General features: G+C 52.0%; 1 protein-coding gene across 1 annotated transcript in view; it reads left to right on the forward strand.

Annotated features, from left to right (window-relative positions):
* The window catches only part of LOC138473339 (disintegrin and metalloproteinase domain-containing protein 9-like), a 526,235-nt gene that overhangs the window by 220,466 nt on the left and 287,004 nt on the right, over positions 1-18,765 (forward strand). The window contains exons 6-8 of the mRNA XM_069612014.1: positions 9,559-9,787; positions 12,950-13,015; positions 13,112-13,183. Coding sequence (XP_069468115.1) covers positions 9,559-9,787; positions 12,950-13,015; positions 13,112-13,183 — 367 coding nt within the window. The remainder of the gene's footprint in view (positions 1-9,558; positions 9,788-12,949; positions 13,016-13,111; positions 13,184-18,765) is intronic.

Consider the following 18,765-nt stretch of genomic DNA (forward strand, 5'->3'; position numbering starts at 1 on the left):
AGTGGTGCCTGAACGAAACTGCAGGGGGAGGGCGGATATGCAGATTATCGGACATAAAGGCCAGGACCCAGCAGGACACATAAGGGCCCAGGCCACCAATCACTGCTACCGTGGGGTTTAGCAAGGGAAGGAGAGCGGGTAGGAGGAGGAGAACAGGAAAGTCTTGAGGAGCTTGTGGAACTTGAGGAGATCCTCAAGGCAGAGGTGGACTGGCCTATGGGGAACTCTGGAGATTTCCCTGTAGGCCTCTGCACCCTGGGCCTATAGGAAAAGGGTTGTGCTTGCTGAAAATGTGTAATATAGGGCCACTTCGAAAATTATTTCCAGGGCCTTTTTTGATTCCCAGTCCACCCCTGGCTCAGGGTGGAGAGAAAGGGGGGAGCTGTTTCAGAGGAGATAGCCAGCCGAGGAAAGGGAACAGTTGCCCACTCTCTGCTTAGAGAAGCACTTGACAAGCAGAGATTAGGAGCCGGAGGATCGGAGGGACCTGGAAGGAGAGTATTTGGTGAGAGTGAGCAGCAGATGGCGTGATCCCCGGCCCTAGACAGCCTTATGGATGATGCAGAGGGATTTTAATTTTACCATGAAGAAATGGTTCCCCTGAACCAGACCGCTTGTATTTTTTTTTGTTGTTGTAGTAAAACGAAGTTTAAGAAATAAACAGTCAAGCATCAAGCAATAAAGAAAACGAGCATTAACCCTCTACAAATGAACCTAGTGACATGACTTCCCTGTTTATTCCCTTCCCTCCCCCGACTCTTTCCCTTCAAATAAACACCTCCTTCGGCAACTGAATAGTTCAACTGTGCTCTTATAGTTCAGTCAGTGTTCAAGTGGTCTCTAACATTCAATTCGCATCTTATAATGACCGCCTGGGCCGGTCCTCTCTTTAGAAACCGTGTGCCCTCTTCACTCTCGCCCCAATGCGTTGCAGAACTGTAACCATTCCGTTTCTACGGCTGCACTCCATACATTCAATTCGCATCTTATAATGTTCCATGGTGATATGATATGATTGGATATTAAGCGCGTTATAAATAACCTGAGGTTTCTAAGCGTGGACCTGGGGATCAGGCCTGTGGTGCTCCGTGTCGTCTTGCTTCCACGGCGAGCACGTTGCCCCTGAGTTATCCCCCTTCATGTTTAATGACTGCCTGGGCCGGGCCGGTCCTCTTTAGAACCCGTGTGCCCTCTTCACTCTCACCCAAATGCGTTGCAAAACTGTAACCATTCTGTTTCGATGGATGCACTCCCCCCCCCCCCCCCCCCATGAACCGCTGCAATGATTATTTTTTCCAGTTGGTAAATATCTTTCACTGTGCTAGACCACTCTTATACTGTGTGGAAGGTCATCCTTTTCCAGTGTCTGGCATGACATGCGCGTGCCAACAAAAGGAGAAACTGCACCAGTGGTGGAAGGACCACTGATCCTCCCGCTTCTCTAGCCCAAACAATACCAACATGGGGTCCAGCCTGCATTCCCCTCCTCCCCCATCCCTGATCCACCCCAAGACCTCGGACCAATACATCTGCACCCTAGGACATCCCCACCACATTTTCCAGTAGTCATCCCTGGCACCGCAGTCGTGCCAACGACGAGAGTCCAGAGTGGGAAACATTTTAGATGAACGCATCGGATCGTACTGCCAGCGATGTAACCGTTTCATAGCATGCAACTTACTGGCAGGATATGGATGTCGCGAAGGCCCTTCTACACATCAGCTGCCAGAGGCTCCCCCGAGTTCCATCTCCAAGTCCCTGTCGCATCGTGCCCGGAGCCCTCGTATAGCCTTTTTTGGGTTCCAGTAGGGCCCCATAGAGACGGGAGATGAGGCCTTTCATCACCGTATGACCATCCAGATCCCTTTCAACGGGATGAGGTTCCTCTGAATGAGTTCCTTCCATTTTTCTGTGGTGACTATCCCTTTAAGTCGAAGGTACAACAGCACTGACAGTTTGCCTGTCCCCAATGCCTCTTCCAGTTCCTAAATGCCTGTGAACTGTCCCCCCTTCCACAACAGGCTAACCCTCCTTCAAACCATGACTGGTACCGTTCAACCTCTGTTATTGCATCTCGGACCGGTGGGGCCCAAATATTGCTCATCGGGGAGGGCCATGTGGTAATCCCCTCCCTATTGCCTCCGTACTGGCATTGGAAACCCCATTTTTATTTAGTGTTTGGTCTTGTTTATTGCACTTTACATTTATAGGCGTAAATACAGTAACTACCTGGGACCTATATAACCAGTAATTACTTAAAAAGTTCCCAAAAATGTTTTGAGGTCAGTGTTTGAAGACAAAAACCATTACTAATAGACGTAGTAAAAACGATTTCCTTTTACTGTGGTATACGTTTTTTAATGTCTATTGTTATTGGCTTTGTCAATGCTTGTTTTTAATGTTTCTCTGAACAAAACTAGTTGTGGTTCTGTAACTATACTTTCAATACATACGGGCACCAAACACACACATTTGTACTAAACAGCTTAATGTAGAAAATGGTCGGATTGTTGGTTGCTTGTTCTTCCCTCACCCCGAATGGTAGACTACAGGTACCAGAATGCAAAGGAAGGTAGCCTACACAAATACCTTTTGATTTGATTTTCGCAATTGTGCATTTACAGTTTGAGGAAGTGTGCCCTGAGAGTGGTTTGGGCTGGAGTGTAGGAAGTCAGGCGATGTCTCCTATTTCCTGTGGGCCAGGCCAGCTCTTCTGGAATGGTTCCTGTTCCCCAAGTTGTGTTTTGAACTGATGCACGTTCTTCCGCCTTGTCCCGGGGATACCTCTACCGGATGTGGACAGGATTAGCTCCCCACTCCCTTACTTGTGTGCCTTTCAGGCTGCAGGAATTTGGACTCTCCGGCCAAACATGACCCTCCTCTCTCCTTCCTTGCGCATCTGGTGGACATAGGACGTGGGATTCTGCTCACAGCAAGGTCGTCAGGCAGTTTCTTCTCAGCAAGCCTGAGCTCTAGCCCTCAACACCCCCTCCCCGCTTTGGCTTAGCCCCCCCCAGCTACTCTTGCTGCCATCCTAACTCCCACACCCATGACTGCCCTCGGCTTTCTTTTATGTTGTTGCCCAGCGATAGGTGCAATTGGTTGGGCCCTTTAACCCTTAGCTAGGGGTGATGGTATTCTCTCCTCTACCTCATGGTGGGCTCTGCAGACCCATTTTGTCTTCAGAATGTAATCCAAGTTTTGGCTTAAAGCGCTATATAAATTAAATAAACAATAAACATAAGTGTGTGTGAGCTGCATGTGCCAAGCCTTTGCTATCCCGCTTCTCAAGCTCTACCTGAGAGCTTACTTTCTGCAGGAAGATCGCCCATTGTAATTGGTTATTTATAACGCACTTATACCCAGAGGTTTCTAAGCTCAGACCCGGGGATCGAACCTGTGTTGCTACGCATCGTCTTGCTTCCAAGGCGAGCACGTTGCCCCTGAGCTATCCTCCCGTCCATGTGGTGCTGGTACTAGACACCCATACTATGAACTGACTTTTCCCCCCAATAGAGGATTTTCGGTCGCACCTGTTCTTTCTCTGCTGCTCTTCCTTTGTGTCAATTACCTGGAGAAGGTACTGGTTTGTAGACATATGGTTCTTTTGTTGTGCACGAGACCTCAGCTCCAGGAATTCCTCTGCTGGCAGAAGGGTTGCTGCTCCAGTGTGTGCTGGGACTGAATTGGTCGAGCAAAGTGATTTAAAAATGTTAAGCAATCTATAGGTTGCTCCTTTTTGGCTTACTGCACAAAAACCCAGACTCATTTAAAAGTGGAAAAGGTCGCTTTAATGTGACAGGCCAAAGCTTACAATCAAAACGCTTAACTGGCTCCATGGCCTAACAAGCTAAAGACATATTTGAACAATCAATTAAATAACTTAAACATTTCCATTTTCCCCCAACAATTAAATAATTAAATAACCAATTTCCTCCCTAATGATCCCTTGGATCCTACCGTCTCCTTGCCCCTTTTCCAGGCGTCCCGCTTTCTCCCAGGGGCCATGCCCCTCCAGGCTCAATACCTGTTCCCCCGGGGTGACCTGCTTGTGCAAACAGCGCCACCCCCTCCTTTCCCGTGTCATTCCCCCATTGTGCTTCCCTCCCCCCACATCAAAAGGGGCCATGCCCCCGGCACCAGAAAAACCCTCCCCCGAGGAGTTCTTTCTGCCCCAACCCCCCCCCCCAACTTTTCTACCTCAAACTTTTTACCCATTCTCCCAGCCAAGCACCCAAGTCCGCCAGGTAGTGATTATTCCCCTACACGGACAAGTGTATCCCAACCTCTCTAAAGATAAGGAGACCCTCATATGTTATTTCCTTATGGTCCATGACCTGCACTGCCACTGAGGCACAAAATTTTACCCTTTCTCTGTTTATCCCCTTCCTGGCCCGTTCTATTGCTCCCCCCTTTTCACTCCCCTCCACACTCATCGCGGCAACAACTTAGTCCATACCACCACTGCTTGAGGCCACTTTTCCCGCACCCCCCCTAAGTCCCTCTTCATTTTCCTTAGCAGAGCCAACCCCGTATCTCTCACCAGGTCATTCTCCCCTGCATGCATAATCACCACCTCTGGAACCCCAAGCGTTCCCTCATCCCTGCCAATATAGGAAGCAGCTGATCCCACCGCAGGCCCCCCAACCCGTGCCCTCTCACCACCACTTCCTTGTAACTGCACCCCTGTTACCTTCCAAACCCCTTTTCTCCACTTCCTTCCCAGCCCGCTTAACAATTGAATGGCCATAAAAAATCAAAACTTGCGCCAACTCCCCTTCCTTTCGCGCAGCATCTGAAAAAGAAAATACAAAATCACTGACAAGTCAAAAATATTTCAACAACAGTTGGCCCGCAAAGTCCTAACCACCTTTTCAGCACCCCCATTATCAAACTCCCTGCCGTACCCCTTGTATTTCCCAGACCTCCAACGTCCCAATCTTTTCACCTTGTCTTCTGAAAAAACCCCGCCCGGTACCCTCAGATGCTGCGCCCATCCTAAAGTAACGAGTCCCAAAATCCTCTTCCTTTTCCCCACTGCCACCAACTCCTTCCGCAATACCCCTAGCACCTGGAACTGGGCATAAGACCTTGCTCCCACGACCCAGCCGAACCCAAGAGCCCCTTCCCTTCTTATCCGTCTTAGACCTTTTAATCTTGATGTCTAAACCTTCTTCTGTAATTTGAACATCTTCCCATTGCAGTCCCCCTACCCCCCCTTTTCCCCCGACCAACTCGGAAACCCTGAAAACCCCCAAACAATACCCACGTAAAACAAGTCGCAAACAGCTCCCCTACAAGCAATAAACCATTTGTTCCACTTGTTGTGCCCAGTTTGTTCCTTTACATTCCTGCATTGTCCCCCCTGCACCCATTGTCCCCCCTGCACCGGGGGCCCACGTGCACCCCCGTCCATGCAGGCCCTTTAGTTTATTACTCCTCTCGCCATTGCACCAGGGGCCAAACCTGCACCCCCGTCCATGCAGTCCCTTCCATATAACTCTTCAAGCTCCTCGCATCCATTACCACCTTTTTCCCGCCTGCACCAGGGGCCCTAATGCACCCCCGTCCATGCAGGCCCCTTTTCTTCCTTACTCCTCTCCACCGCTGCACCAGGGGCCAAACCTGCGCCCCCGTCCATGCAGTTCCTTCCATATCACCATCTTCAAGCTACTTTCGTCCATTACCACCTGTTTCCCACCTGCACCAGGGGGCCTAGAGCACCTCCGTCCATGCAGGCCCCCTTTTTTTTTTTTTATTTTTTTTTTATTTTTTATTTATTTATTTTTTATTTTTCCTTTTCCTCTCCACCGCTGCACCAGGGGCCAAACCTGCGCCCCCGTCCATGCAGACCATTACACATAAATTCCTCTTCCGGCACCTCCCTTCTATGCTCCCCTTTTTTTTTTTTTTTTTTTTTTTTTTTTTTTAAATTTAGCTGCACCAGGGGCCCTAGTGCACCCCCGTCCATGCAGACCCATCTCCTCACTTCCCCCCTGCTGCACCAGAGGCGCTCCCGCACCTCCGTCCATGCAGCCTGAAGCCTACTCACCTTGTCGTGCGGCAAGCGTGAGGGCTTCACCACCGTCGACACTGCCCTCCAAACGACAGCTACCTCTCCCTTAACAATTTCCACCGTTACCTCCCCCCTGGGCCCTCCCCTACCTACGCATCTTCCTCCTCACCTTTCTCCTGCCCCCTTTAATTTTGCTCCCAACACCTTTCATCAAACCTTGTGCCCCCCACCTCCTTTACGATAAACTGAGCCCGACCTACCAGCACACCCCAATTTACCTGGCATGCGGTCCTTCCCCCCCACTTCCTTGCCCCGCTCCTCGCCCTGACCCACTGTCCCCTGCCTGAAAACAATCTGTAACCGGATGCCGACCCGCACACCTGCTGCACTCGTGTTTAAATTTGCACATCCACCTCGTGCAGCTTTCTTTATGGAACGCCCGACATGCTGTTGAGGGCTGTCCTCCGCCTCCTCCCCCCGCCCCCTCATGGGCGGGGCGACCAAGAAAGGGCCGGTAAGGCACAGGCAGCCCAATTGTTGTGTGTAATGTCGGGGCAGGCCCGTTGGAGCCATCCATTGCAGCCAAAGATCCATGTCAATCTCCCCCCAGACCGCCTAACTATCCTCCGCCATTCTCGCTCTGAATTCCTCATCATAGCGTACCCAGGCAAAACCCCCAAAACTCGTGAAAGCCTTCCTAAGTACGTCCATATATTTAAACAGGGCCACGCACCGCTCCGTAAATTTTCCACAGTACACACTGGCATAAATAATAAACGCCGACGCCCAATTCTCAATGGTCACCGGGACCCTTGGGCGTGAAGCCAGTTCCCTCTCTTCCTCCTTAGACCCCTCCTTTGCTCTCACTTCCCTATGGAGCAATTTAAAGACATCCACAAATTCCCCTGCCTCAATCTTCTCCCTGGTCGCTGCCCTCAAGTGCGCCCCCAATGGTTTTGTTATCCCCATGTATGGCCATTTTTTCTCCTTTCTTTTCACTTCACACTCCTTATCCTTTCCAGCTTGCACTTCGAGCACCAATGGCTCCCCCACCTTGTCCGTTTGGACCTCCACTGAGCAAATGCTCTTTTCAACCCCCTCGGCTCCAATGGCCTGCACACCAACTTCCTTCCTTACACATTGAAAACCAGCCCGTTCCTCCCCTGTCCACCTATTTTTTACCCCTCTCTGCCATGCAGATGACCATTCCTTTTCCCGCTCACCTCTTTCCACACCTGCCACCTGCGGCCGGGCATCCACACCGGTGCTCCTCCTCTCCATTCTTAGAGGGCTCCTACATTGTGGATGCGAGCTCATGCCCGGGATGATTTGATGATCTTCTTGTGAGCCCAGGGCGTCCGCCCCGCCACTCCTTTGACGTCTTCTCAGCGGGGTTGTGGGAACCCCTGCCTGGTCCTCTTCTCTCGGGCGAGGCGTTCCGACCTCCACCCTGGAATCCTCATGGCTAGGGGCTATGCTGCGCCCTCTAGGCTCTCCTTGCGTTGACTGAGGCGGGGCCGTACTGAAACCCTCAACCTCCACCTGACCAGCGGGGGCTGCGCAGCGCCCTCCGCCCTCACTCCTCCTACCCGGGGGGGCCGTTCCGCGCCCCACTCTAACCTCCTCACTTGAAGGGGACCTCTCCCTCCTTTCTCCACCTGCACTCTTCTGCAGGTATTTACCCCCTCTTCCACTTTGCCCTGTCACCCCCCTCTGCCCCCTTCACTAGCCCCCTTCTTATTCCTCTAAGCCACCTCATGACCCGAAATCATTTCTCCCCCTGCCGCCCTCCTGTCTATCCCCTTTCTCACTTTCCGCCCCTAGTTTCCCAAACCTCCCCTCTCCCCGCCGATGGGGTGCAGGCCACCATTGCCGCGAGAGCCCCATCTGCCGCTGCTCTACGCTGCGGCCTACCACCACTTATCTCCCCCTCCCCCATGACCTCTCCGCCTGTGACCTCCCCCACTGCCCTCTCCCACTGGGCCCCAGATGCCCCACTAATTATTTCCCAAGCCTCCCTCAGAGCCTCAGCATCAACCCGGCCCTTTTTGCCGGCTCTCTGGCCCACGATCGTGCACTACTAATCTGATTGTGCACGACAATATATATGCCCCCTGAAAATGAACCTAACAAACCTAAGCCCCCGAGCCAAAACTACCCGTGGACCTATCCCCAAACTGAAAAAATGCTAGCTTTGAAACTAGCTTTTTTTTTTTTTTTATAAACCTACTTATTCAATGAAATTAATACTCTTTTTATTTATTTATTAATTTTTTTTTTTTTAATTTTTTTTATTTTTTTTTTTAATAAACCCCCCCACTTCCAACCACCCCCTGCACCCGGATAGCCCCCCTTTTTCCCACTCCCTTACGAGCTGCTTTGCTCGCAAACCCTCCCCACGGGGCCCCCCCACCCTCCACCCCCCTGCTCAAAAACCCCTTCCTTTCCTTAAAACCCCCTATTCCTACTTTCCCTTTCTTTTTATTAAATTTATTTATTTATTTATTTATTTTTTTTACTGCCCCCTCACTCCGTCAACCCCGCTCCACCGCCCCCCCCCCCTAGTGGCCCCAACGCCGCACCGCAGTACCTTCTTATCCTCAATGGGATCGTAACAGGGGGAGCGGTCCCTTTAAGAGGGCCGCTCTGCCCCATCCCTGCTGCACGCCGGCACCGCACGCGAGGAAAAGAAGCCCAGCACACCCGGGCTCAACTAACCCACGGCTCCCCTCACCCGACACACTGTGTCCCACACTAAAGAGCCGCGGGGGCCGGCAACATCAATGCTGAGCCCTGCGGGCCCACACTGCGGCCGTCGAGAGAATGCCCGCCCAGCTCCCTCACTATAAAACCCAACTGCTGGCTCGAACGGCCCGAACCACCCGCCCTGCCGAAAGCCAACCCGCGGGCGGCGGCTTCGGTAAGGAGGGGGCGGGGGGTACCTTATGTACGGTACCCCCAACTATTCGGGGCCCGTGACCCCCGCCCTCATTATATTTTTTTTTTGTGCCGCCGACGACACTCTCCCTCGGCCCTTATCCTGGCCCCCATCCCCTACCTCACACACCTCGTTAGGCCCCAATCAGGGAAGGCTCGGGAGCAGGCGACAGGACAATCACCAAGTCCTAACCGTCGCCTGCCTCCCGAACCTTCCCTGATCCCTTAAGTACCCCTAGGGAGGCGCTCTGCATCCCCACGGCCACTCGCTGGCCATGTGCAGCGCCAAAAAACTCCCCGGGGGGAAACGCTACGCGTTCCCCCCGGGGCCCCCCTTTCCGCATCTGATCTAGAGCAAGTCCAACAAGCTCCAGAACTGGAATCCTAAGCGTGATCCGTGCTCTGTCATTGACGGGCAACTAGTTGAAGCCCACCAGGAGGTCCCTGGAAGATCCAAGGCTGGACCCCCGGTAGACATAGCGGGCCCGGCTAGTTGCCTCTGTGCTACCCCGGGAGGGAGTTCTTGGCATGGTCTGGGTGGAGTTGTTGAATGGACGATGAGCCGGTCACTGTTCTTCATATCTTTGCTTGCCACTGTCTTTCAGAGGAGTTCTCCACATCCACGAGCAGAGCTATGGGATTGAGCCGATGGAGTCTTCATCGCGAGGAGAGCACATTCTCTATCAGCTGAGAGATGTGCACAAGGGGCCTTCGCTGTGTGGGGTAATGAGCACTGATGGTGGATGGCCGGAGAAGACCAGGAGTGCCGTGAACGACTCCTATCAAGAGATCAACGGTTCCTACACCGCCTTCCACAGACATGATCTGTACCGAGTAGGTACCATCCAGTCAGAATTGAGAAGCGCTACTCAAGCGCATACAACTGGTGACTGGATGAAACCATGAACTGATGGATGCTTGGATAAATGAATGACTCAGTTATTGCATGAATGAATGAGCTACTGAGGTGCACACCCCATTCCGGTGCTCGAAGCGTAGAGGCCAAAAGTCCCAGATACAGAGAAAGCCCCAGCAAGCGCATCAAGTCTACGATTCCCCGCCTCGTGCGGCACGTGTCCGTGCTACCTACCACAACCAGATTCCATCCGGTCTCTGTTCGGTGGACTCTGTTGGTCTTAGGGTTGGGGGCTGGCATTACCTTCCCAAATCTAGGCAAGCCGGCTATTGCTTCGCTTTTCACCGGGGATGCAGTGGGCGAGTGATCAGGGCTAGTTCTCACCAGGGCAGCTGTGTGGGTAAGAATGTTGGGTAACACAACATTACTACGGAGAAAGGAATGCCCGCTCAGAGGTGCAGGGTAAGTATGTAGGCAGAGGTTACAGGCAAGTCATTTGGGTCCAGGAAGTCTCGGGTCTCTGATGGGAGCATCACCCTGTTGGCTACGCTCAGCCGCAAGGTCCAAGGCCTTAGGCCTTAGGGTGACCTGGGACTGACCTGCTCAGCTGTGGCCTAGCAGAGGGAGAGGGTGTGCCTCAGGACCGGTATCGGAATATAGCAGAGTTCGAGGGATGGGTTCGTGACCTGCTGTGCGGGGTAACCGCTCTGATACTACAGTGTCCCAATGGACATGGGGCCAATGTTAAAGGCCTGATCCCGCATTCCGCATACCTTGGGGGGGGCTTCCGAATGGGGGGTGCCTTGTGGCCCTGCTCCTCAGCAGTTTCCTGCTGCTGCCAGTCATTAGTGAGGCTTGGCTAAGGTTGGAGGTCGGCGGTGGGGGTCCCCAGTGCTCGGGTAGCGGTGCCTCAAGAGGCCCCCTTTCACATTGCAGTTCATGTCTACAAACATGCGTTGCTACATGTACTCGCGGTGCAGCCGCTGTGGTCCATGCACACGGGAGAGGAGCAGAAAACAAGACCTCGCACAGAAAAGATGTCACTTTAGCGAAGCCCTTCACTTGACTTGCTCCCACCATCCCTTCCCAGATGGCAATACATGACCAGGCTCGGTATAGAACAATAAGACCCTTTATTTTTTTATTATTTTTTTTTCTTTATTTAATCAACGAGAGATTTTTACAAAAGAAAGAGTGAAGTGTGTGACGTAAGTTTGCTTGTTTTCAACACTTTCAACATTTGTTACTCAGTCGTTAGTGTGTCAAAGTCTGATTCTCTCAGAGCAGTTTCCGGCTTAGCAGGTTATTGACAATATACTCGAGAATTGTTGCCGTTGCAATCGGCCAACTGGGTCTGTCTCCAGCAATTAGCCGGTGCCACCAGGTCTCCTCCTCTGGTTGAATGTCGTTTTCAAACCACTTCTTTAGGTATCGCAGTCTGATCAAATACGTTCCTGTATATGAAAGTCGCAAATGCCCTATAGTTTCTTGTTGCCGGGACGTTGTGTCCTGTCTAGGCAGTGCTGGCAGTGCTGGCAATGCAACACCTCTGATGTAAAGAATCTCATTTGCTTCTAGTGGTTTTAACCTGGCTCTTAGGATGAGGTCCTCATTTTAGTTTTTTTGTGTTATGCGGTGGGCGTAGGGTTAATTTGTTTGTTTGTTTGTTTGTTTGTTTTATTTAGTATAGCGCTCCAGACCCAGGGGTAAATGGGCGCTTAAGGATAGGTTACATAATTACAGTAAATAATCAGTTATACAATTGTGGCGTTAAGATGCCAAATATAGAGTATACAGGCAGGCAGTTTCTTCCTTGCCGCCATTTCTGTGGTCTTTGCCCAGTCTAATTATTTGATTTTTCGTAGCACCCTCACAGGGTTCTGAAGGAGCTCTTCTCCTTGGCTAGCAATCGCATCCAATAACCATTCATTTTCCTTTTTCCAGTGTGTTAATAGCTCACATCAGTTAGACCCTTTATTTACATAAGCACAACATGAAGCCTCACGAAACCTTGTAAATGACCCTAAATATCAAAGGTCCACCTGCAAGATCAGCCAAATTCACACCTGTTTAGATCATGTGTGTAACGCTCAGGGGATCAGTGTTTGCACAAAATAAAACGGGATCACCGACAGTTTGCAGGCAGTGCATGGGGGTGAGGGGGGAATTGGGGAATAAAAACAGTATTCATATTTATTGAAGAGCCAGGTGTTCACTCGTTTCTTAAAGAGGGTGTAGGAGGCTTTGTCTGTGATACAAGGTGGTAGCGAGTTCCAGAGGATGGGGGCAGCGACAGCAAAACGAACCCCTCCAGTTCTCGCCTTTTTGAATCTTGGCGTAGCGAGTAAAGTTCTGTGAATGGGGTTTCAGCGAGAGGCTCTAGTTCAAGTAGATGGGGTGGGGGGGGGGGGTGGCACTTGGAATTGTCTGCTCAGGGGAATGAGCTTTGCCCTGTATGCAGTGGAGGAGGCCAAGGCATTGATGTGCTTAGACATGTTGAGTTCAGCACCCAAGCAGACTCTCTGCGTTTTAACTTGTATGAGAACTGGGATGGAGATACCATCGCCGCAATGAGGTGTTTAGTCTTATCGTCGTTCACACAAAGATTGAGAGGCCATCCAGTTTTGGATGGTGGTGGTATCGATCTTGTCGATGATGCTGGTGTCCGCAGAGTGGTTGCCAGTGATGCAGATGAGAATGTGTGAATTATCAGCAAAGTTGGTGCACATGATGTCAAGAGATTCCAGGATGTCAAAGAGTGGCTTGCTATAGGTGTTGTAGAGGGTGGGGGGGGGGACTTAGGAAACACCCAGAGGAGCTGGGATGGGGTCTGCTGCAGAATTTCCAATGCAAATTCTTGAAGTGCGATCCCCAAGTGTTGGCATGGCCAGTGCATGTTTTGTAAAGTGCACAACCATATATGAATGCGTTTTGACCCTCCCCAAGGATCCCCTAGGCCACGTTCTCGCCCCACAGGGACGCGGGTTACTCCAGACCTGCTGCGGGCGGATTGGGTCTTATACATACATGTACGCAGCCAATTTAGCACTTGTCAGCGTAACAAACTAAAATGGAAGCAAAAAAAGTGTTGAAAGAATGATTTGGTGCGCTCTTATTTCATGTGTGTCCCTCCTTTTCAGCGGAAGCGCGCAGTGCTGCCCGTGACGAGTTTCGTGGAGCTGAGCGTGATGGTGGACAATAACCGGGTAAGGCCTTCTCCCTGAGGTGGCGCGTGTGGTGTTGCTCACCGCGGGCACCAGACACCTCATCTAACCAAAGAACCTCTTCTCCTGCCTCCACAGTACAAGATGCAGGGCTCCAATGCAGCCGCAGTGAAGAAGGACGTCTTCGAGCTGGTCAACATCCTGAGTGTGGTATGTGTGGAACGTGCCATTCATGCAGTGGTTTCCCTGCCACGCAGCCTCACTGCCACCAGCCCTCCATCTGCACTCTTGGGCAATAGCTTGTACATATGTGCACGGGTCATTCAGCGATGGTGAGGTCATCTGGGTGCAAGGAACCGAGGATGGTGTGAGAACTAGGGGCGCAGGAGTAACAGGGCACAGGTGGAGGGCGCAGGAGTGACGGGGCACAGGTAGGAGTGGTAAGGAACTGAGGATGGAGTGAGAACTACAGGTGCAGGAGTAACAGGGCACAGGTAGGAGTGGTTAGGAACTGAGGATGGAGTGAGAACTAGAGGCGCAGGAGTAACAGGGCACAGGTAGGAGTGGTAAGAAACTGAGGATGCAGTGAGAACTAGAGGTGCAGGAGTAACAGGACACAGTTAGGAGGTGCAGGAGTAACAGGGCACAGGAAGGAGTGTGAACTAGAGGCGCAGGAGTAACAGGGCATAGGTAGGAGTGGTAAGGAACTGAGGATGGAGTAAGAACTAGAGGCGCAGGAGTAACAGGGCAGAGGTAGGAGTGGTAAGGAACTGAGGATGGAGTAAGAACTAGAGGTGCAGGAGTAACAGGGCACAGGGAGGAGTGAGAACTAGAGGCGCAGGAGTAACAGGGCATAGGTAGGAGTGGTAAGGAACTGAGGATGGACTAAGAACTAGAGGCGCAGGAGTAACAGGGCACAGGTAGGGGTGGTAAGGAACTGAGGATGGAGTGAGAACTAGAGGTACAGGAGTAACAGGGCACAGGTAGGAGCGGTAAGGAACTGAGGATGGAGTAAGAACTAGAGGCGCAGGAGTAATGGGGCACAGGTAGGGGTGGGAAGGAACTGAGGATGGAGTGACAACTAGAGGCGCAGGAGTAACAGGGCACAGGTAGGAGTGGTAAGGAACTGAGGATGGAGTGAGAACTAGAGGTGCAGGAGTAACAGGGCACAGGCAGGGGTGGTAAGGAACTGAGGATGGAGTGACAACTAGAGGCACAGGAGTAACAGGGCACAGGTAGGAGTGGTAAGGAACTGAGGATGGAGTGAGAACTAGAGGCGCAGGAGTAACAGGGCACAGGTAGGAGTGGTAAGGAACTGAGGATGGAGTGAGAACTAGAGGCGCAGGAGTAACAGGGCACATGTAGGAAGCGCAGGAGTAACAGGGCACATGTAGGAGGCGCAGGAGTAACCGGGCACATGTAGGAGGCACAGCAATAACAGGGCACAGGTAGGGGTGTTAAGGAACTGAGGATGGAGTGAGAACTAGAGGCGCAGGAGTAACAGGGCACAGGTAGGGGTGGTAAGGAACTGAGGATGGAGTGAGAACTAGAGGTACAGGAGTAACAGGGCACAGGTAGGAGCGGTAAGGAACTGAGGATGGAGTAAGAACTAGAGGCGCAGGAGTAACGGGGCACAGGTAGGGGTGGGAAGGAACTGAGGATGGAGTGACAACTAGAGGCGCAGGAGTAACAGGGCACAGGTAGGAGTGGTAAGGAACTGAGGATGGAGTGAGAACTAGAGGTGCAGGAGTAACAGGGCACAGGCAGGGGTGGTAAGGAACTGAGGATGGAGTGACAACTAGAGGCACAGGAGTAACAGGGCACAGGTAGGAGTGGTAAGGAACTGAGGATGGAGTGAGAACTAGAGGCGCAGGAGTAACAGGGCACAGGTAGGAGTGGTAAGGAACTGAGGATGGAGTGAGAACTAGAGGCGCAGGAGTAACAGGGCACATGTAGGAAGCGCAGGAGTAACAGGGCACATGTAGGAGGCGCAGGAGTAACCGGGCACATGTAGGAGGCACAGCAGTAACAGGGCACAGGTAGGGGTGTTAAGGAACTGAGGATGGAGTGAGAACTAGAGGCACAGGAGTAACAGGGCGCAGGTAGGAGTGGTAAGGAGCTGAGGATGGAGTGGGAACTAGAGGCACAGGAGTAACCAGGCACAGGTAGGGGTGGTGAGGAACTGAGGATGGAGTGGGAACTAGAGGCGCAGGAGTAACGGGGCACAGGCAGGGGTGGTAAGGAACTGAGGATGAGGGAGAAAGAGAGGTGCAGGAGTAACAGGGCACAGGCAGGGGTGGAATGGAACTGAGGATGGAGTGAGAACTAGAGGCACAGGAGTAACAGGGCACAGGTAGGAGGCGCAGGAGTAAGAGGGCGCAGGCAGGGGCGGTAATTAACTGAGGATGGAGTGAGAACAAGAGGCGCAGGAGTAACAGGGCACAGGCAGGGGTGGTAAGGAACTGAGGATGGAGTGAGAACTAGAGGTGCAGGAGTAACAGGGCACAGGTAGAAGTGGTTAGGAACTGAGGATGGAGTGAGAACAAGAGGCGCAGGAGTAACAGGGCACAGGTAGGGGTGATAAGGATCTGAGGATGGAGTGAGAACTAGAGGCACAGGAGTAACAGGGCGCAGGTAGGAGTGGTAAGGATCTGAGGATGGAGTGAGAACTAGAGGCGCAGGAGTAACAGGGCACATGTAGGAGGCACAGGAGTAACAGGGCACATGTAGGAGGCGCAGGAGTAACAGTGCACATGTAGGAGGCACAGGAGTAACCGGGCACATGTAGGAGGCACAGGAGTAACAGGGCACAGGTAGGGGTGGTAAGGAACTGAGGATGAGGGAGAACTAGAGGCGCAGGAGTAACAGGGCACAGGCAAGGGGTGGGATGAAACTGAGGATGGAGTGAGAACTAGAGGCACAGGAGTAACAGGGCACAGGTAGGAGGCACAGGAGTAAGAGGGCACAGGCAGGGGTGGTAATTAACTGAGGATGGAGTGAGAACTAGAGGTGCAGGAGTAAGAGGGCACAGGAGTAACGGCACAGGTAGGTGTGGTAAGAAATTGAGGATGGAGTGAGAACTAGAGGCGCAGGAGGAACAGGGCACAGGTAGGAGTGGTAAGGAACTGAGGATGGAGTGAGAACTAGAGGCACAGGAGTAACAGCACACAGGTAGGAGTGGTAAGGAACTTAGGATGGAGTGAGAACTAGAGGTGCAGGAGTAACAGGGCACAGGCAGGGGTGGGAAGGAACTGAGGATGGAGTGAAAACTAGAGGTGCAGGAGTAAGATGGCACAGGTAGGAGGCACAGGAGTAACAGTGCACAGGTAGGAGTGGTGAGGAACTGAGGATGGAGAGAGAACTAGAGGCGCAGGAGTAACAGGGCACAGGTAGGAGGCACAGGAGTAACCGGGCACAGGTAGGAGTGGTAAGGAACTGAGGATGGAGTGAGAACTAGAGGCACAGGAGTAACAGGGCACAGGTAGGAGTGGTAAGGAACCGAGGATGGAGTGAGAACTAGAGGCACAGGAGTAGGAGGGCACAGGTAGGAGTGGTAAGGAACTGAGGATGGAGTGAGAACTAGAGGCGCAGGAGTAACAGGGCACAGGTAGGGGTGGTAAGGAATTGAGGATGGAGTGAGAACTAGAGGTGCAGGAGTAACAGGGCACAGGTAGGATTGGTAAGGAACTGAGGATGGAGTGAGAACTAGAGGCGCAGGAGTAACTGGGCACATGTAGGGGTGGTAAGGAACTGAGGATGGAGTGAGAACTAGAGTCGCAGGAGTAACAGGGCACAGGTAGAAGGCACAGGAGTAACAGGGCACAGGTAGGAGTTGTAAGGTACTGAGGATGGAGTGAGAACTAGAGGCACAGGAGTAACAGGGCACAGGTAGGAGTGGTAAGGAACTGAGGATGGAGTGAGAACTAGAGGCGCAAGAATAATAGGGCACAGGTAGGGGTGGTAAGGAATTGAGGATGGAGTGAGAACTAGAGGCGCAGGAGGAACAGGGCATAGGTAGGAGTGGTAAGGAACTGAGGATGGAGTGAGAACTAGAGGCACAGGAGTAACAGGGCACAGGTAGGGGTTGTAAGGAACTGAGGATGGAGTGAGAACTAGAGGCACAGGAGTAACAGGGCACAGGCAGGGGCGGGAAGGAACTGAGGATGGAGTGAGAACTAGAGGTGCAGGAGTAAGAGGGCACAGGTGGGAGGCACAGGAGTAACAGGGCACAGGTAGGTGTGGTAAGGAACTGAGGATAGAGTGAGAACTAGAGGCGCAAGAGTAACAGGGCACAGGTAGGGGTTGTAAGGAACTGAGGATGGAGTGAAAACTAGAGGCGCAGGAGTAACAGGGCACAGGCAGGGGTGGGAAGGAACTGAGGATGGAGTGAGAACTAGAGGTGCAGGAGTAAGAGGGCACAGGTGGGAGGCACAGGAGTAACAGGGCACAGATAGGTGTGGTAAGGAACTGAGGATGGAGTGAGAACTAGAGGCGCAAGAGTAACAGGGCACAGGTAGGAGTGGTAAGGAACTGAGGATGGAGAGAGCTAGAGGCGCAGGAGTAGGAGGGCACATGTAGGAGTGGTAAGGAACTGAGGATGGAGTGAGAACTAGAGGCGCAGGAGTAAGAGGGCACAGGTAGGGGTGGTAAGGAACTGAGGATGGAGTGAGAACTAGAGGCACAGGAGTAACAGGGCACAGGTAGGAGTGGTAAGGAACTGAGGATGGAGTGAGAACTCGAGGCGCAGGAGTAACAGGGCACAGGTAGGAGTGGTAAGGGACTTAGGATGGAGTGAGAACTCGAGGCGCAGGAGTAACAGGGCACAGGTAGGGGTGGTAAGGAACTGAGGATGGAGTGAGAACTAGAGGCACAGGAGTAACAGGGCACAGGTAGGAGTGGTAAGGGACTTGGGATGGAGTGAGAACTCGAGGCGCAGGAGTAAGAGGGCACAGGTAGGAGTGGTAAGGAACTGAGGATGGAGTGAGAACTAGAGGCACAGGAGTAACAGGGCACAGGTAGGAGTGGTAAGGGACATGGGATGGAGTGAGAACTCGAGGCGCAGGAGTAACAGGGCACAGGTAGGGGTGGTAAGGAACTGAGGATGGAGTGAGAACTAGAGGCACAGGAGTAACAGGGCACAGGTAGGAGTGGTAAGGGACTTGGGATGGAGTGAGAACTCGAGGCGCAGGAGTAAGAGGGCACAGGTAGGAGTTGCATCCTCCACATGTCCTTCACATTGGATGCAGCAGTTGTCCAACCATTCACTGGGGATAGGTTAGGGTGAATCACATGCAGTACCCTTTGGGAACACCACACACAATTAAGACTACAAGTGACAGTACAAATTCACCTTTGGTACAAGCCTGTACTACACAGTAAAGTGGTAGCGATGGCTGAGCAGCCAGACTTATCTCAAGAGTAAAGTGAGCAGTATCAATAGTTACACAAAGGACAACAATTACTATGGTTCAAACAGACACTGACCCAAGGTTTCTGAGCAGAAGAATATACATTTATTTACACCATCAGTTATAAAACAGTTCACTAATATAAAGCAGCAGAAAATCACTATCTTAATATACTACACAACACCCAATCATTTCTGGACAAGTTAAGCTCAAAATGAAGTGTGAGCAAAATGGCACTCCGGCAATTTAAAAAGGGAGAGAAAGATAAGGTTATTCAAAATCAAGCAGCACTAAGAGGTAATAGGCAGGGCAATCTAGAAAGGCTTGCTACAATTAGGATTCAAATCAATAGGTCTGGGTCAATGTTAATGGTTCAGTGTCTTT

This window comes from Ambystoma mexicanum, chromosome 8 (genome assembly GCF_040938575.1).
Source record: "Ambystoma mexicanum isolate Mex_15411 chromosome 8, UKY_AmexF1_1, whole genome shotgun sequence".
Lineage (NCBI taxonomy): Eukaryota > Metazoa > Chordata > Amphibia > Caudata > Ambystomatidae > Ambystoma > Ambystoma mexicanum.